This window comes from Pleurodeles waltl, chromosome 4_2, assembly GCF_031143425.1.
Source record: "Pleurodeles waltl isolate 20211129_DDA chromosome 4_2, aPleWal1.hap1.20221129, whole genome shotgun sequence".
Lineage (NCBI taxonomy): Eukaryota > Metazoa > Chordata > Amphibia > Caudata > Salamandridae > Pleurodeles > Pleurodeles waltl.
The window spans coordinates 336041874-336060309 of record NC_090443.1 but is presented as its reverse complement, the minus strand read 5'-3'; the positions used below and the strand labels follow the sequence as shown (position 1 = coordinate 336060309).

At 44.7% G+C, this 18436-nt stretch overlaps 1 protein-coding gene across 2 annotated transcripts in view; it reads right to left on the bottom strand.

The window, feature by feature from the left end:
- The window catches only part of CYTH4 (cytohesin 4), a 183183-nt gene extending 165836 nt beyond the window's left edge, over positions 1 to 17347 (bottom strand). Inside the window, exon 1 of one of the 2 annotated variants that reach the window (XM_069231369.1) lies at positions 17193 to 17347. In XM_069231369.1, coding sequence (XP_069087470.1) covers positions 17193 to 17235 — 43 coding nt within the window. In that variant the 5' untranslated portion in view covers positions 17236 to 17347. The remainder of the gene's footprint in view (positions 1 to 17192) is intronic. The other variant, XM_069231368.1, reaches the window with a different exon arrangement.
- Between the last annotated feature and the right edge of the window lie 1089 nt (positions 17348 to 18436).

The following is an 18436-nucleotide window of genomic DNA, read 5'->3' as shown; positions in this document are numbered from 1 at the left end:
CATGTATCCCTCCTTTGACTCATCCCTAACTTCATGTTACTACTATGATCTCCCTAATCCCTTTCTACAGACTCTTCCCTCCTCCATCTCTCATTGTACACATCCCAAAGCTCATCTTACTACTATGATCTCCATAATACCACTTTCTAGCCTAATTCCTCTTCTATCCCTCCATTATCCTATTCAAACCAACTAATATTCACATCCCCACCACTCAAAATAATGTATATTTCCCTATACTAATCCACCACTAATCCTTGTGGGTTCTGGAGTAGCGTGCCACTATCCAGAAAGCTCTTTGACGCCTCGTCAGGGTTAGAGCTATACAAATACAATTACATTCATTATTAAATTCTTGGTGGGCAGTTCTTTCATATGAAAGAGAGAGCATGTTTGTAAACATGAAGAATAAAAATTGAATCTTGAGTGCACAATGAACAGATCATAATGCTGTTACATATTGGCTGCAAAAACATATAGAAGCAGTTTAATTCAAGTTAGTGTTTCTTTAAAAAAAATGTGTGCTAGAATTGACCTCTAGAAAGACACTCTACTGAAAACGTGCCACCCAGAAATGGACAAAGACTATTGAAATTGACTTATAGAACTGGAAACAATACTCCAGATGAAGCCTCCAGAAAAGGACAGAAACCCCCAGGACCAGTTTTCAGAACTGAAAACGATGCTCCAGCTGAGACCTCATCTGAGTCATGAACAGATGTAACACAATCTTTGTGCACCCATACAATGTCTCACTGCACAGCCATGTCACGTTACTAAGACACTATGGCCCTCATTCTGACCTTGGCGGGCGGCGGAGGCCGCCCGCCAAAGTCCCGCCGTCAGGTTACCGTTCCGCGGTCGAAAGACCGCGGCGGTAATTCTGACTTTCCCGCTGGGCTGGCGGGCGGTCTCCTTCAGACCGCCAGCCAGCCCAGCGGGAAAGAGGCTTCCACGATGAAGCCGGCTCGGAATCGAGCCGGCGGAGTGGAAGCTGTGCGACGGGTGCAGTTGCACCCGTCGCGTATTTCACTGTCTGCGCAGCAGACAGTGAAATACATGTAGGGGCCCTCTTACGGGGGCCCCTGCAATGCCCATGCCAGTGGCATGGGCACTGCAGGGGCCCCCAGGGGCCCCGCGACCCCCCCTACCGCCATCCGGATCTCGGCGGTCCGACCGCCGGGATCTGGATGGCGGTAGGGGGGGTCAGAATCCCCGCGGCGGTGCAGCAAGCTGCGCCGCCGCGGAGGATTCAATGGGGCCGCGGTACACTGGCGGGACCCCGCCAGTGGTGCCGGTCCGACCGCGGCTTTACCGCCGCGGTCGGAATCCCCATTGAAGCACCGCCGGCTTGTCGGCGGTGCTCCCGCGGTCCTCCGCCCTGGCGGTCAAAGACCGCCAGGGTCAGAATGAGGGCCTATGTCATCACTCAACATAGCATCTACAGCCTCTCTCACCTTCGTGCTGCCCTTTTATACTTCACAATCTGTCTTGTGCACTTCATTGGACATGGCTGCATTAATCCACAAGCCACTACCAGTTTGAGCGCCTTCCCAGCTTTTCTAAATCTCATTTTCATGGGTTGCCCAACAGGGACATTTTTTTCTAGGAACCCTCATCTTGGCCTAGGTTCACCTCCCATGCACTCCGTATCGCACCGGTAGTTATGAAAGGTTTAAAGAACAGGGTTGGTGCCACTGGAGACAGCGGCCTTACAACAACAACACCATAGGCCACAAGAGGGTGTCAGATTGGAACGAATGGCCTCAAGTGGCCTTCTCACTAGAGGAAAAGATGTTCTCAAATGCGACTCCTCATTTTACCTCAGGCTCCAAAACCTCTTGCATTTTTCATTTGAAAGGACTTTATTTTAAAATATGTCTGTTCCTACATGTTGATTTTATGGGCCGGGACATGCTTAATCATACGATGTTGGGAGATCTACAATTTAGCTGGAAGAAGTAATAATTTGCATTTCTTCCGAGAAGTTGCTCGTGTATTGTAGTGAAAGTGCTATGAAAACAAAATCATAGGTGGATATGTTTCGGTGAAGTTCAAATAGAAGTTTCTAGGGCCCTGGATGTTAAACTTTGCTTGTGATCGAGTTTATAAGCAGGGGTATAGCTTGAGAGAGGGTATTTGGGGAGTCACACACCCCTAACAAATGTATTTTCTGATGAATAGTAGGGTGTCTGTCGGATATTTTCTGGGATTTATGCACACACACACACTCTGACAAAAACACACACAAACTCTTTCATCTGTGTTTTGAAAACGTTAACAAATGTTGTTAGAAATTGGATCTTTGGTTGACAGTCAGGTTACCCCCTGTTCGAGCAAGGACCCTCACTCTAGTCAAGGTAAAAGAGAATCACCCTCAGCTAACCCCTGCTTACCCCCTTGGTAGCTTGGCAGAGCAGTAGGCTTCACTTCAGAGTGCTAGGTGTAAAGTATTAGTACCAACACACACAGTAACTTAATGAAAACACTACAAAATGACACAACACCAGTTTAGAAAAATAGGAAATATTTATCTAAACAAAACAAGACCAAAACGACAAAAATCCGACATACACAAGTCAAGTTATGAATTTTTAAAGATTAAATTCAAAAACAGCGCTTAGAAACAAAAATGCTTTGATGAGGTGTTAACACGGCGTCGTGACGGAGTCATTCCCAACAAGCCGACACCAGCGGCGCCGGACACGGAGTCGCGTAGACCCCCAAGTATAGTACCTTTGGTGAAGAGTGAAAACAAGTCGATGCGCTAAGTCGGGGATCGCAGCGTCGGTGCGAAACGTTGAATCCGTGCACTTCGAGCGGCGTCGGTCACGACGTGGTGCTGCGACTTCCACGGAGTCGCGGACTTCATCGGGGCTGCAGCGGCATCGGGCCTGCGAAGAGCATCGCGTTCCAGCGAAGGTCACGGCGTCGGGTGCAGGAGGCGTCACCAGATTCAGCAGCGGCGTCGGTCCGAAGTCGTCCGAAGTCGATTTCCTTGGATTTCCACCAGCTTTCCTTTCAAGGGCCCAGTGACTGGATAGGGCACCACTTGTCAGAGCAGGAGTCTCTCCAGAGACTCCAGGTGCTGGCAGAGAGAAGTCTTTGCTGTCCCTGAGACTTCAAACAACAACTAAATCAAGCCCTTGGAGATTTCTTCACAAGATGGAAGGCACGCAAAGTCCAGTCTTTGCCCTCTTACTCTGGCAGAATTAGCAACTGCAGGATAGCTCCACAAAGCACAGTCACAGGCAGGGCAGCACTTCTGCTCAGCTCTTCAGCTCTTCTCCAGGCAGAGGTTCCTCTTGATGTCCAGAAGTGATCCTAAAGTCTGTGGTTGTGGGTGCCCTTCTTACACCCAGTTTCTCCTTTGAAGTAGGCCTACTTCAAAGTAAAGTCTCTTTTGAATGTGAAATCCTGCCTTGCCCAGGCCAGGCCCCAGACACTCACCAGGGGGTTGGAGACTGCATTGTGTGAGGGCAGGCACAGCCCTTTCAGGAGTAAGTGACCACTCCTCCCCTCCCTCCTAGCACAGATGGCTCATCAGGATATGCAGGCTACACCCCAGCTCCCTTTGTGTCACTTTTTAGTGTGAGGTGCAACCAGCCCAACTGTCAAACTGACCCAGACAGGGAATCCACAAACAGGCAGAGTCACAGAAATGGTATAAGCAAGAAAATGCCCACTTTCTAAAAGTGGCATTTTCAAACACACAATCTTAAAATCAACTTTACTAAAAGATGTATTTTTAAATTGTGAGCCCAGAGACCCCAAACTCCACATGCCAACCGCTCCCAAAGGGTATCTACACTTTAATCAGATTTAAAGGTAGCCCCCATGTTAACCTATGAGAGGGACAGGCCTGGCAACAGTGAAAAACGAATTTAGCAATATTTCACTGTCAGGACATATAAATAACATTACTATATGTCCTACCTTAACCATACATGGCATCCTGCCCTTGGGGCTACCTAGGGCCTACCTGGGGTGTCTGACATGTAAGAAAAGGGAAGGTTTAGGCCTGGCAAGTGGGTACACTTGCCAAGTCGAATTCACAGTCAAAACTGCACACCCAGACACTGCAGTGGCAGGTCTGAGACATGATTACAGAGCTACTTATGTGGGTGGCACAACTAGTGCTGCAGGCCCACTAGTAGCATTTGATTTATAGGCCCTGGCACCTCTAGTGCACTTTACTAGGGACTTACTATTAAATCAAATATGCCAATCATGGATAAACCAATCACATACAATTTACACAGAGAGCATATGCACTTTAGCACTGGTTAGAAGTGGTAAAGTGCTCAGAGTTTAAAAGCCAACAGCAACAGGTCAGAAAAAATAGGAGGCAGGAGGCAAAAAGATTGGGGATGACCCTGCATAAACAAAAAAAAGTCCAACAAATTATTTATTTTGCAAAAACTTCTATTTCTCTCACTTAGGCCCATATTTATACTTTTTTAGTGCTGCATTTGCATAATTTTTTTATGCAAAAGCGGCGCAAACTTGCAAAACACAATTGCACTTTGTAAGTTTGCGCTGTTTTTGCGTCAAAAAGCAGCATAAATGCAGCGCTAAAAAAGTATAAATATGGGCCTTAGTACTCATACCAAACCACACTGCGCTCCGTTTCCACTGCCACTTATGCCCCTCTCATGCACCCGGCTGGTCATATAATGTATTTTAACATTAAACGCCAGCAGGATTGTCCGGAAATCGGAAGCTCACACCTCCCAAGTTTTACTAACCACGCAGGATCCTACTAATATTCATTGCACTCCTAACAGCAGATGTGCAGTCGCCTGTGCACCAAGAATCTAATGTCATTTTTTTTTACCAGGGCTAGTTACTGAGTTCTCCTTTATCATGTTTTGGGGATAGCTCTCTATATGGGGAGATAGCCAGAAGTACCACGCGAAAGGAATGCTGGAATGTATAGCCCATAACCAGCATGAACTCAATTATCAGCCCAGCTGCCCTGCAGGGACCTCTTATGAGAGGTGCCAGATAACCCTAGTTATTTACTTTTTTCTTTCTCCCACTTTATAATCTCTCACTTTCTTTCTTCTACAACTTTATGTCCCCTTTCTTTTTTCTTCCTCAATATTTCATCTTTTTCCACTCTTTAGTTTTTTCTTTCTTTCATTCTCTTTCTCGGCCTTCTCTCTGTCCAATTTTTCTTTAGTCTCCTTTTCTTTCCTTCCCAACTTTCTTCCTTACTTTCTTCTTCACACTTTTCTTCACTCTTGCTCACATTCCCTCTTCCTGTCCCATTTTCTTTTGTTTGGCCTTTCTTTTGTCACTTTTTTCCTTTCTTCTCCATTTCTGTTTTTTAATTTTCATTTATTTTCCTTTATTCTTCTTTATGCTCATCTTTTGTTTTCTTCTTTCTCTTTCCTTCTTTTTTACCCTTCTTTCTTCTCTCCTTTAATTCTCCATTCCTTTCTCTTTTCTCGCGTTCTTTTTTCCTTAGCAGTTATTTCTTTCTTTTCCTTTCTTTCTCTCTCCCTTCTTTATTATTTCTTTCTATAACTTCTCACTCACACTTTATTTCCTCACTCTAATCTTTCCCTTTAATTTTCGTCGTTTTTCGTATTACGGCATCGCAATTGGCTCCCCTGATAACATTCGGATACCGGCTCTGCAAAGCTATTTTCTAGTTGTGTTAAAGCTTATTCTGGAGACATAAAAGATCTAATATGATTTGGAATGCCTTGAGGTGGCCAGATTCATGGGGGATATGCCCACTACCAACAAACCGGCTAAATCCTGGAGGTCATTATTGATGACTGACTTTCCATGCAAAATCATGTTAGGGCTACCTTGTGGTAAATGCTTTGGATTTCTGAAGCTTTTGGGAAGACTGTCTAAATGGATTTCGATAGCTGTCATCAAACCATAGTTCAGGCTGTCATTGCAAGTAGGCTGGACTATGGCAAACCTCTATTTGCATGGCCGATTTCCTAATCACGAGATTACAGTTAATTCAAAATGCTGCTGCCAAGCTAATATAAAACATGGAAACAAATAGTTCTGCATTGGCTTGCTTGGCTTCTTTACAGTGGCTACACATACGAAAAAGAGAGGGATTCAAAATGTTATGCCTTGCTCATAAAGCCCTTTACAACATGGGGCCGGAAATCTTACAGGCTATAGTATAATGGTATACGCCTACACACAATTTGAGATCCCGTAATCTAGCACTGGCTAAAACCAAACAAATATGGAAAGTTAGAACAGGGGGCCGTTCGTGTTCATATCTGGCTGCAGTCCAGTGGAATTCTTTACCTCTGTTGATTAGTTTGCTCACAGATAATATTGCACCAATAAGGTAAATGGGAAGTAAGCCTTCTCTCAGGTGTGGAGAGTGAGCCCCCTAATTTGAGAAGCCGTAAAAGGCATTTAAATGTGCTTAATAGTATACGTTGTGAAATTATAAAAGTTAATCTTTTTATGCGTGTTCAAACTCCTGGAAAAGCCGTGATAATTTCTGTTTCCGAAGGGTGCTGCTCCTCGAATACAGTGAGAATTCCCAAAAATTCTACATAAGGTAGATTTACAATTTATTTTGTTCAATAACAGCTTAGTTGAGACCCCACTACACCAAATAATACAATATTATCTTAAAATGACTACCTAACATGTTAGATTTATGAGAAAGATAAAATCATATAAGGATTGAGCACCCACCGAAAATTGTACAAAACAATAATATTATTTTTTGTTGTTGTGTGTTTTAGTTCTGAATTTACAAAGCACAGCTGATCCCTCAGAGGGACAAGCTGAGCAAGTGAATAAAAGCATACTGGCCCATATTTAAGAGGGCCTAGCACCTCCTTGCGCTACATTAGCATCATTTGTTATGATGCTTTTTTTTAGGATTAATTTGCAGCGCCATATTTACAAAGTGGAGCACTGCACTCATTGTGCCACTTTGTAACCCCTTACGCCACATTATGTCTGCACCAGGCATAATGTATGCAAAGGGGGCATACCCTGTTAGAGGGGGTCGAAAAAATGGCGCAAAGAAATCGAAGAGGTTTTTTTGCATCATTTTTTTCAGCACTTTTAAGGCCTGCTCAGAGCAGGCTTTAAAAGGAGGCATGCCATTGGTTTCAATGGACCTCTGGGTGCTAAAATGTTGGTGCTAATCCTGCACAGTATATCAATAGCGTAAAGAATGGTGACACTATTGCCCCACCCTGTGCCATGGTACACTGTATATTAAAGACAGCGCACACATGGTGGTGGTAGGGGGCGGTAAGGGGCGCAGGAAACGTGGCGCTGCATTGGCTGCAGAATCACTTTTCTTAAATTCGGGCCACTGTTTCTAAAGTTGAGGACTGAAAAGCTAGGTCTTGAGCTTCTTTGTGGAACAGACTGCGAAGATCTGTTGTACTGCAGCATTTGTTTAATGCTCCATGCCCGTTATGCAGCCCTGAAGCGCTTTGTGAGTGGTCGAGTAAGTGGCTACTCAGTTTGCTGTGCATAGTAGAGCGCGGGCCTCACAGTGTAACCCAAGGGCTCTTATTAAGAGCAAACTCTGCTGTTACCGCACGCATGGATCACAAGTATGAGTTTTGTGTTAAATAGGAGCTAGTTAGGCCTGCTGATAGTTAAGGGAAACCTATCAAGTAGTTACTAGAATGTCGTAATTTGTTGTATTTATCGCACCTGACACATGCAGACCCGCAGGCTCACATTGAATTAGTTGTGTTAAATATCACACAACTCACCAGGCCACTCGCAATGAGGGCCCAAGTCTTAAGTGTTGGATGACGTGCATGTGGCTCGCTGGTCTGCTCACCTCAAGTCTATCAGCAACAGCACGACTTCGGGAAGGTTGATCATGTGCCTGAAGTTACTGATTTTTACAATTCATGTCCCATAATTTTTCTGCATAAGATACACTTAAATGAAAACCATATTCTTCTCCTGCTCAATGCCATTGTGCACAAAGACGTTTTGCAAAAGGTAAACAAACAGAGGAACATTTTGCAAATATGTCCTGCTGGCGATCGAAAAGCCGAGCAAATAGGTAATCCTGGTAGAAAATGTATACATATGCTTTCCAGTTTCAGTTTGATTAGAGTGAAAGTTATGCTGCTATGTGGCGAAGGTGACCTTGCTCGGCAAGAAAAACAGCACAATGGAAGGTGCCCTAGAAAACTTTGTACAGTTCACGAAGAGTGGATATGTGGAACTTTATCAAGCTTTTATCTAGCATAGCAGCCGGAAGAAAGTACATCTCGCACACCCATGCCTGGGGATGCAGGTTCAGTGGCGGGGCTGTCCAGTATTTAGGTGGCAGGTTAAAAAGCTGCACGTCACACATTCTGGTTCAATTACATTTAGGCAACAACCATGAGGAACCAAAGATCGAAGAGGCTGATAGGCTTTAAATCTGGCTCAGGAAAAATGTCAATGATACCAGTCTAATTTTTGCAGTTTCTGGCATTCCCTCGACGCCTTTCACACTGTTACACAACACGGCATAGTTGGAGTTTGTTCCAGTAATAAACCTATCATAAGGGCCCATTAACAGCACCAACGCACCGAAGGCCAGTGGCTTTTGTCCACAACACGTATGTGTTTTTCTATCTCAAAGTGTGTCTAAGATTGACACTAGGGTGCCTTTGATGCTAAACTTTAGCAAAGAATGCTGATTGGTATTTTGCATACTTTCGTGCAATTTCTTGGAAAGGTCATGTAGTTATGCAAAAGAAATGTACACGAATTTCGCACGTTGCTAGTTCAAAATAGGCTAAAGGAAACTTTTCCATGAATGGAAGGCAAAGCATACACATGCCTTTGAACATGATTTTGTTTGACCACCGGAAGCCACTGCACAGCCGTGTGTTTGCAAGAGATATGATCATGGCTTCTGAGGATAAGGTCTTCAGTTTTTTGGCTGCGAAGAAGGAGTCTGATTTCTTGCAGAGTTTTGAGTATGAAAAAGCAAGCAGTTGCCACTTTCCCGCTTTGAGGAGGTAGAGATAGCTGGACTTAAAGGTCAAAAATATTTTAACTATCACATGATCTTGAGGGGGATGGTGAGCTTAGTTCCGAAAGCCAACTGGTGGCCGTTCAGGAGATCTATGTGCCACCGAGTAAGAGAACTTCTGTTCATCTTGAGTGTAACTGGCCATCCAGTTTGTGAAAACCAGCATGCACTCTCTCAATCTCACCTCAGAGGTCCCAAGATCACTGATGCATAATGACGATCTGAGCATCTTCCGCTGCAAGGGAAAACAATTCAAACTCAAAGGAGCAAATGAGTGCAGCTAAATGGCCTACCTTAATACCTTCAGCTAAAAGTGCCTTGTGGCATGCCAGCGAGAGAGGGACAAAAAAATCTGTTGCCAGTATCATAAGTAGCTGAAACATCAACCGGGACACCCATAAACGTAAATTCACCAAAATGCTAGGGGTAGTGGAAGTGACATCACACGCCCTTTAAACCCCAGTTTGATCACACACACACGGTTACAAGTGCACAGACATTCACACTTTCTCTCTCATTCTCTCTCTTGAACACAATCACATGCAGGCATGCGCAAAACCTACATTTGAAAGCATTTTTTTTTACTTTCCTTAGCTGGCAGAGGTCATATTCCTGACAAATGCACTCTATTTTTTATGACACTAAAAATAGTGAATAATGAAACATTATCAGTGCTCAATTTGTGCTTGTTGTTTCCGGTGGTGAGCACCGGCACTTATTTTTGAGGGCCGGCGTTTATTTTTCTACCTCAAGCATTACTGCGAGCAAAAGACACATATGGGAAAGATGGAGGAAGAGAAAAACGAAAAAGTGTCACAATGGGAGAAAGCAGAAAGCTGCAAGAGTGAACTGAAGGGGCAGAGAGTGGCTTTTAAAAGGATTGAAGGGGCCCAAAGTGGCTTCAGGATTTCGCTGCCTCAGTTTTCCGTGTTCCCACATTTAATTGCAGCAGCCACATGTTTAAGAGAAGAGCTGTGGGCACCAGCGTGTTTTTATTTACAAATTAACCACTGAACATTATTCACTGTTAGTGTAATACAAAAATCCAGAGAAAACAGTGTGGAGCTCCAAACGACAGCCATAAGAACAAGCTTCCTCTGTTTTCCTGCACTGATTTTGCCACCGCTGAGGCCAGGAGTCACAACAGCAGTGAAGGTGTCTCAAGTGGAAAGCCAGAGGTCGCAGCTGCAACACCTGGTGATTCTTACATCACATCCATGGAGACATATATCACATCTATGTTCCATGGAGGTTATCCAAAATGGCAGCATGGGCAGATTTGGTTCTATAGGTGGGACAGAAACAAGCTTGGGCAGGATCCAAGGAAAGTACTCATTCACTACACATAACTCCTCACATACATACCTCGCCACTATAAATCTTCAACGTACCTGGAAGTGGAGTTACGGATAGTAAATCTTCATATGGGCTAAAGCTTCCACTGACACACCTTATAAGGATGTTGAAAGCCACAGAAGAGTTCATATATAAAATAATTTTGCTCCAAGTTGGCTTGAAATGCCCTATTTGCATAAGTTAGAGGGTATTTTATTCTTCATAATACATTGTGACACCATGACCCTTCCCACAAACTGTTTTAATCCTTCCCTAGCACAGGGCGACCACCTGGCATTGAGGCAAATTCTGGACTGTAAAAAATTCAAGACTAAGGGTCAAAATTCTTGACAAAAATTCAGGACGAAGGGTCAAAATTCAGGACAAAAATTCAAGAACAAACTTCAGTTTTACAGACACACCCAAGAGAGGCCCTATTTATTAACTGTGGTCTTTTTGTGATTGCCTCCTGGTATGCTACATTCAGGTGTCACATTACCTCCTTGTCCAGTAGTAAATGAATGCCCTTCAGCACTGTGTCAAGGCCATCACCCCTACCCAAATGTTCCCAATATTTCTTAAAGAGAAAGTAACAACAACATTTTGATTATGTTTCTGAACATTTTAAAACATCTGGCAAACAGTTTGGGAAACATTAAGGTAATTAACCTTATGATAGTGTAAACAAATTGAACAAAAACATCTGGCTCACCCCATCCTCCCATGGACTTTCAACCTAAAAAAGGTTAATGGGGCAGGGCAGATGGTGTGGGCGACAGTCTCACACCTAATGTCAGGATGTAAGGTACCCACAACTTGTCTGTAGTCTCACAGCACTAGAGTGTATGTCTGGGACTCTACATTTATCTCAGAACTGGGAGCCGGACTACCAATCAAAGATAATAAAAGAGGAGGATGAACTTGAGATCGAATGGGAGGTTGTTGCTAAGAACCGGATACATAAGGAAGAGAAGAACAAGGTGGGACAATTCCTAAACTCAGACAAGATGGGTCCACCAAGACTATCAGAAGGTATTTGGTACCTGGGGAGTTGTCTCTGCAGACAGGACAGAAACAGAAGAGGTACTGTAAAGTGGTTGACAAGCAGCACCCACCCACCTTGGCAAAGTCTTCTGGGGGAATGGTGTGCTGTTCATGCTTGTGAAGGGTGAGCAGGGGCTGAACCTCTTGCAAGATTATGCAAGGCAATTGCCCGCTTTGTCCATGTCTTAAAATGGTTTTGAAATTGAGAAAAAAGCCAAACTAGTGATCTAGGTTATCCCTACGTTTCAAGTACACATAGAATCTTCAAAATATTTGGGATGTAGATTGCACAAACAAAATGTAACAACTTTAACGTGTAATTACTGTCTCTTTAACACATGGCACTGTTTTCCCCTTTATATACAATTAGACCTCAGATTGAACTGGGAACCAGTTACCTTTCGATGCCTAGTGATTAATATCAATTATTCTCCCATTGATTTGCAGGATGGAAATCTCAGCAGAGCGTCACGGTCCCTCTGAGCCCAGTTTGCTTTTTGGTCTTCTCTTCTGCTTTCTGTATTGGGCCACATGGCACTAGTGAAGATGGAGTGGTACCCCAATGATTGTATTATTTTGCAAACCTTCCCCTGCTCATCCTTCTTTCCTTCTTCAGACATGCCACACATCTGATTTGGTTGCTGGGGCACCGTCGGGAAGCTCTTTCCACTATAAAGCTACTCGTGACTGCGGTTGGATTAGGCCTTCTGGACTTAGAGCGCTATTATTCAGCTGCATATGTCCAATGGGTGGCTCGCTGGCTTTCTGCCCGCCCCCTGCATGAGATGGGATTTATCCATAAAGGTTTTTATGGAGGGCTTACTGCACTGCTCATTGTTTCCTTCTGACCATTCCATGGATCACCATCTGGGGTTATCATGCACACCTTTCTCTTGCCTTGCTAGAACCTGTAAACTCACTCACACAAAGAAACCCTGTGCTCCTGCTCTACCTTTGCTAAGCCTTCCCACTCCCACAGGACGGCTGTGCTCAGAGCACCTCCATCAGTGGCATGTTGCAGGTATCTTAAAATTGGGGGTTTGTTTCTGGACGGCGAGCTACTACATTTCCAAATCCTTGTGGCAGACTGCCATCTTCACCACGGTCAACTCCTTACTTACAACTACCTTAAACAATCGTTAAATGCCCTATTTCATGTCTGCCACCTAGCACTAACCCTACATGAGGTGTGGCAGAGGTTCTACACCATAGGGGTCAGTGGGAAACTGATAGAATGAATGTACAGACTTTTCCTGCAACACTCCAGGTCTTCTTGTCACACTGCCTGGGTGACTGATGTGGCCAAACCTCTGCAAGATACAGACTGGACTAAAATACTGGACTTTCCCCACAAAGTATCCCACGGCTGTCACTTTAAGTACATTCATAGAGATTCCTTGGGAATGCATTCCACCCATTGCTTGCCATTGGCTTTGTGGTTTGTAACTCACATTTTGTTGCTTTCAATTTAATGGCTTTATTTGTTTTAGGCTATGCAGCTTGAGTTTGCCCCTTCCCTTGCCTAAACCTTATTTACAGTATCCTTCCAAGGGCTCTCTTTCTGTAAACAGGCCTGTAAATCAGTTCTTATCTCATCACATTTGCTGGGCATTCAAAGAACAAGGTCAAATGTCAGGCTCCGTCTTCGGTAGGAACTTTTTTTCTCTGACTTCAAAGTGAGAGGATTCATGCGACAATCTTGCTGGATACCGGGGTTAGGAAAGAGTTTTTTCTATCACATGACAACATTTAAATAAACTTCAGAATATATCAGTATTAGGAGTGCAAATAAAACACATTTTTGTTAATTCTGAACTGTGCTGGAAACAAATACCTTTATATGATTAAAACAAATCATTGTGTTAGGTGATGCAATTGCCACACATCATTGTCTGTCCACTGTATAGTTTTATTTGAAAAACTGTATGACTGTGCAATGTAATGGTCATTTCAATCTAAAATGTGTTGTCTGTAATGGCAGTGTGTTACCACACCATTCATACTCCATTCCACTCTGCTCTGCACCACTCCACACCACTGCACTCTACTCTGCATCACTCCACTTTACACTTCTCCATGCCACTACGGGACACTGCACTCTTCTCCATTCTGAACCACTCCACTCTATGTCACTGCATTCTATGCTACTTCACACTATGCGTCTCTACTCTACTCTGTACTACTCTACTCTATGCCGATGCACTTTTCGCCTCTCTACACCACTGCGCTCTGCGCCTCTGTATGCTATATCACTCCAGTCTAGGCAACACCAATCTAGTCCGCACAACTCCACTCTATGCCACTGTGCAACACTGCATTGTATGCCATTGCAATCTATGTTAATACACTCTATGCTAGTGCATTTTACTCTGTAACACTCAACTCTATGCCCCTGCACTCTACATCAATACACTGTATGTCATTCTAATCTACTCTATGCCACAGCACTTTACACCACTTTACTCTATGCCATCACACTCTATGCCACTCTATGCAACTCCACTCTACTCTGCACCTCTCCACTCTGCGCCACTTCACTCTACTGTGAAGCAATCTACTTTATGTCACTGCACTCCACCCCACTGCATTCTATGCCAATGCACTCTACCCTACACCTCTCCACTCTATGCCACTGCACTCTACTCTGAAACACCCTATTCTACACCACTGCACTCTATGCCACTCTGCCCCACTGCCCTCTAAACCACTGCACTCTACTTCAATGCACTCTACGCCAATGCACTCTAAACAACCGCACTAAACGCCACTGCACTCTGACGCTACTCTGCAACACTGCACTGGCTGCCACTATACATCGCTCTACTCTGTACTACTGCATTCTGCACCAATACTCTATTCCACTGCACTCTATACCACTTTACACTGCATGACTCCACTCTATGTCACTGCACTTTACAGCACTGTACTCTGCACTGCAACACGCTACACTACTCCACTCTGCACCACTTTACCCAACTGCACCCTATGCCACTCAAGTCTACTCTGCACTCAATGCCACTGCACTACTCTACACTACTGCACTCTCTGCCACTCCGTTGTATGTCACTCTACTCCACTGCACTCTATGCCCCTGCACTCTACCCCAGTGCACTCTAAACAACTGATCTGTACACCACTACCCTTTACTCTGCACCACTGTACTCTACGCCACTGCTCTCTGTACCACTCTACGCCACTTTACACCACTGCACTGACACTCTACTCTGCAACATTGCACTCTCCGCCACTGTAATCTACACCACTCTACTCTGTACTACTGCATTCTACACAACTGCACTCTATGCCACTGCACTCTACAGCACTATACTCGGCACTGCGCCACTCTATACTACTCCACTCTGCACCACTCTACGCCACGGCACTCTATGCCACACGAGTTTACTCTGCACTCTATGCCACTGCACCACTCTGCATTACTGCACTCTCTGCCACTCTATTGTTAGTCACTCTACTCTACTGCACTCTATGCCACTCTACTCTGCCCCATGCCACTCTGCGCCACTGCACTCCACACAACTGCACCCTAAACTGAACTATACACCACTGCCCTCTACTCTGCACCATTGCACTCCACGCCACTGCTCACTGTGCCACTCTACACCACTGCACTGACACTCTATTCTGCAACATTGCACTCTCCACCACTGTATTCTACACCACTCTACTCTGTATTACTGCAATCTACGCAACTGCACTCTATGCCACTGCACTGTATGCCACTCACTGCACTCTACAGCACTATACTCTACTCTGCTCCACTCTACACTACTCCACTCTACGATACTGCACTCTATGCCATGCGAGTCTACTTGGCACTCTATGCCACTGCACCACTCCACACCACTACACTCTCTGACACTTTATTGTATTTCACTCTACTCCACTGCACTCTATGCCACTCTACTCTGCCCCACAGCACTCCATGCCACTGCACTCTAAACCACTGCACTCTATGCCAATTCACTCTAAACAACTGCGCTGTATCCCACTGCACTCTACTCTGCACCACTGTGCTCTATGCCACTGCTCTTATGCCACTCTAGTCCACTCTTCACCACTATGCCACTAACTTTTATCCATGAACAGCATCCACTCTGGTGTATAACATGGCTAAAACACATTGGCAAATGCAATAACTCTTGCATAGACGAGACCCATTGGCTTTGCCAATGTTTGTTAGTACTATCAGGTACCAAGGTCCCTGAAAGAACTGTGAATATGTAAATCCTTATATTAAACATGCATTACACACATCATAATATAGGCTGCTACAAAATGTGCAAAAACAGTTCAGTTAAATTAAAAAAAAGTCCTTCTAAAATACAATTTGAATAATATACAGCTTATATCAAGTACTAACTTTTTTATAACATTCCTATAAAACTACACACTCCACAGCTCACCTTGGAACATCCTTACAGTGCCTCTCTAAAAGAAAATATCTTTGTTATCAGAAATCTTCAAGTGACTCCTTAGATTAAAGTCCATGGAGGTTTCCAAGCCCCTTTACATTTGCAAATATACCAGTTGCACACATTTACATTTCTTTAGGGATGGAGACACCCTAGCGAGAAGGCCTTTTCTTATCTGTCTGCCCCTCCCTCCCTCAAAGCCCTTTAATCCAGTTGGGGAAACTGATCGGACCTAATAACATTTTGTCCTTTAGTTGAAAGGCTAAAATTACTGACAAATGCTGTTCCTAAAGCCTTTCATCACGAACAACGGACGGCAGGGCGAAACTACGGGCAGTCCGTGAACATTGCAGATGGGTGGTCACCCTACCCCAGCACCTTCTCCAACCATAAAGCTTTACATAAAATATGACAAACCAAGCATTCAGAAACCCAGAATGCAGACAGCAAATGCCAGACCTATTACCTTTGCCAATGCTTTGTCTCAAAATGAATCCAATATGACTGTTTAGAAAATTAAGTAATATTAGCAGATAATTAAGTATTTATACATACAAATCAACACTAACGCATGCCTGTTTCTGCATGTTTGAGTATTATTTTTATGTTTTAGTTGCAGACATTGCTTAGGCTGTGGTGCCCGCCACTGGTAGTGAGAATGCAGCAAAGAAACAAGCAACTATATTGGTAAAAAGAGCAGTTGAGGAGAACCAGGAAGAACCAACAACCTGCAGTAAGAGCAGCAGAGGAGGACTAGAGCCAGGAATTATGAAGGGAAACCGGCAAAATGAACAACAGATAAAGTTAACAGATGTCACCATGTCATTTGGGACACCATATTTCATGTCTAGGTTTTCCTTTTACAATCTAGAACTTTAGAACAATTGGTTCATTTGAGAACATCCAGTACTGCAATGCCTACAATCTACCGGGTGATTGAATGAAAGCCATTGGCTGGAACATAGTGTCACTGATGGCGGGGGAAGTGAAGTGCCGACCTTTACAACAGGGTGAAGACAGGACACCAGAAGCAGGAAGGAGAATGAGACATTTGAGAGACTAATGGAAGGTGGAAAAGAGCACAGAAGGTGAGTGCGAACCAGAACTAAGAGAAACAAGGAGCAAACATTTGAGACTGCAAGAATCAGTGAGATTCAGCAACATAACACTCTGCTTTGTCCCCAACCTGGAACGCATCTGTAATTTCAGCAGAAGCACCTTACACTCCGTTGAACACTACAGAGAAGATGGAGCAGGTCTGCTCCCCAGCCACAACACTGGGTGCACAGAAGGTTAAAGACACTGAGACCCATTGAATCTCTTCACGATTACCCTAGAAAAAGTGAGACGCCCTTGAATAGCCCGTAACCACTCACCACTGATGTGGGGCTCCATCCTGGCTGTGAGAGACTCCCCCATTCTACCACGACCTGGAGCTATGACCCGCAATAGTTTTTGATAAACAGGAGGGGTCCTGACAGTCCGACCCACCCATCTGAGGCTTCCGCCCTGACAGGGACTGCTGGCCCAGCCTCCTGACTCATAACTGTTGATTGGTCTGGAGAAGAGATGCGCAGCACGGGGGAGGGTGGAACGGATCCTGTGGTTCTGCAAGCGTACAAGTTCCTTTTTTTCAGTGTTTGGTTGTTGGCGAGACGGTGAGCAGCCCTTAGTACTTCCTGTTTCCGTGGACAGCTGAGCTGTAGGTTTTTAAATAGAACAAAGGGCTGCAGCCACCATCGCTAAGGATCTGTGAAGGTGCAGATGCAGGTGGAAGGGGTGAATCTCTCTCCCAGACATGCACCGGACGATTTACTAAGACTTAGCTTTGCTGTGTGAGGCCTGCGAGGTCTTTGTCAGCTAGAAGCTAGAATGCTGTAGGAGCCCAAAAGAACATTGGCACGACAAAGATAGCTCAGCAATCTGGAGGCTGATCTAAGTGACTTGGGAGATAATTCAACTTTCATCTGCAGGCTGAGTTTGTCAGATCTGTGTGACCTTGGACATAGTCTCAGCCTGCGAGATCTGTGCAAACTGAGAGATAGCTCGGCTGTCTGTACTAGTGAGATCCGAGTGACCTTGCAGTAGCATTTCTCTCTGAGCTTGCAAGATCTTTCCATGATGAGAGGTAGTTATGCTTCCTAAGGCTGTGTGGTCTATGTAACCTGTGAGGTAGCTCTGCTGCCTCAGCTTCGGAGCCCTGCGCAAGGTGAGGCAGCTCTGAAATGTGCAAGTTGAACCAGTGACATCAGTATATAACCTGGGAGATAAACCGAAAGGCTGAGACCTTGGTCTGTGTAACAGAAGAATACCTCTGTAGTTTGATTTCTGAGCTTGTCGGCTTGTGGTAACGCGGTAACCTGAAGGATAAATATGTCAGTTTGAAGTCAGAGCTTGGGAGATGCTCATGGCTTGAGCAACAGCTCTGCTGTCTGGTACCTCAACCAGTGACACCTGTGTATGACATCCAATAACTCTGCTGTCTTGATCTGAACCCGAGAGGACAGTATACCCTGAGGGCGTAGGGGAGAAGTGCCCTGTTTCTGAGCCTCAAGATCTTTGTAATCTAAGGGATAGCTCGGACGTCTGGATCTGAAATATATTGTAACCTGGGGGACAG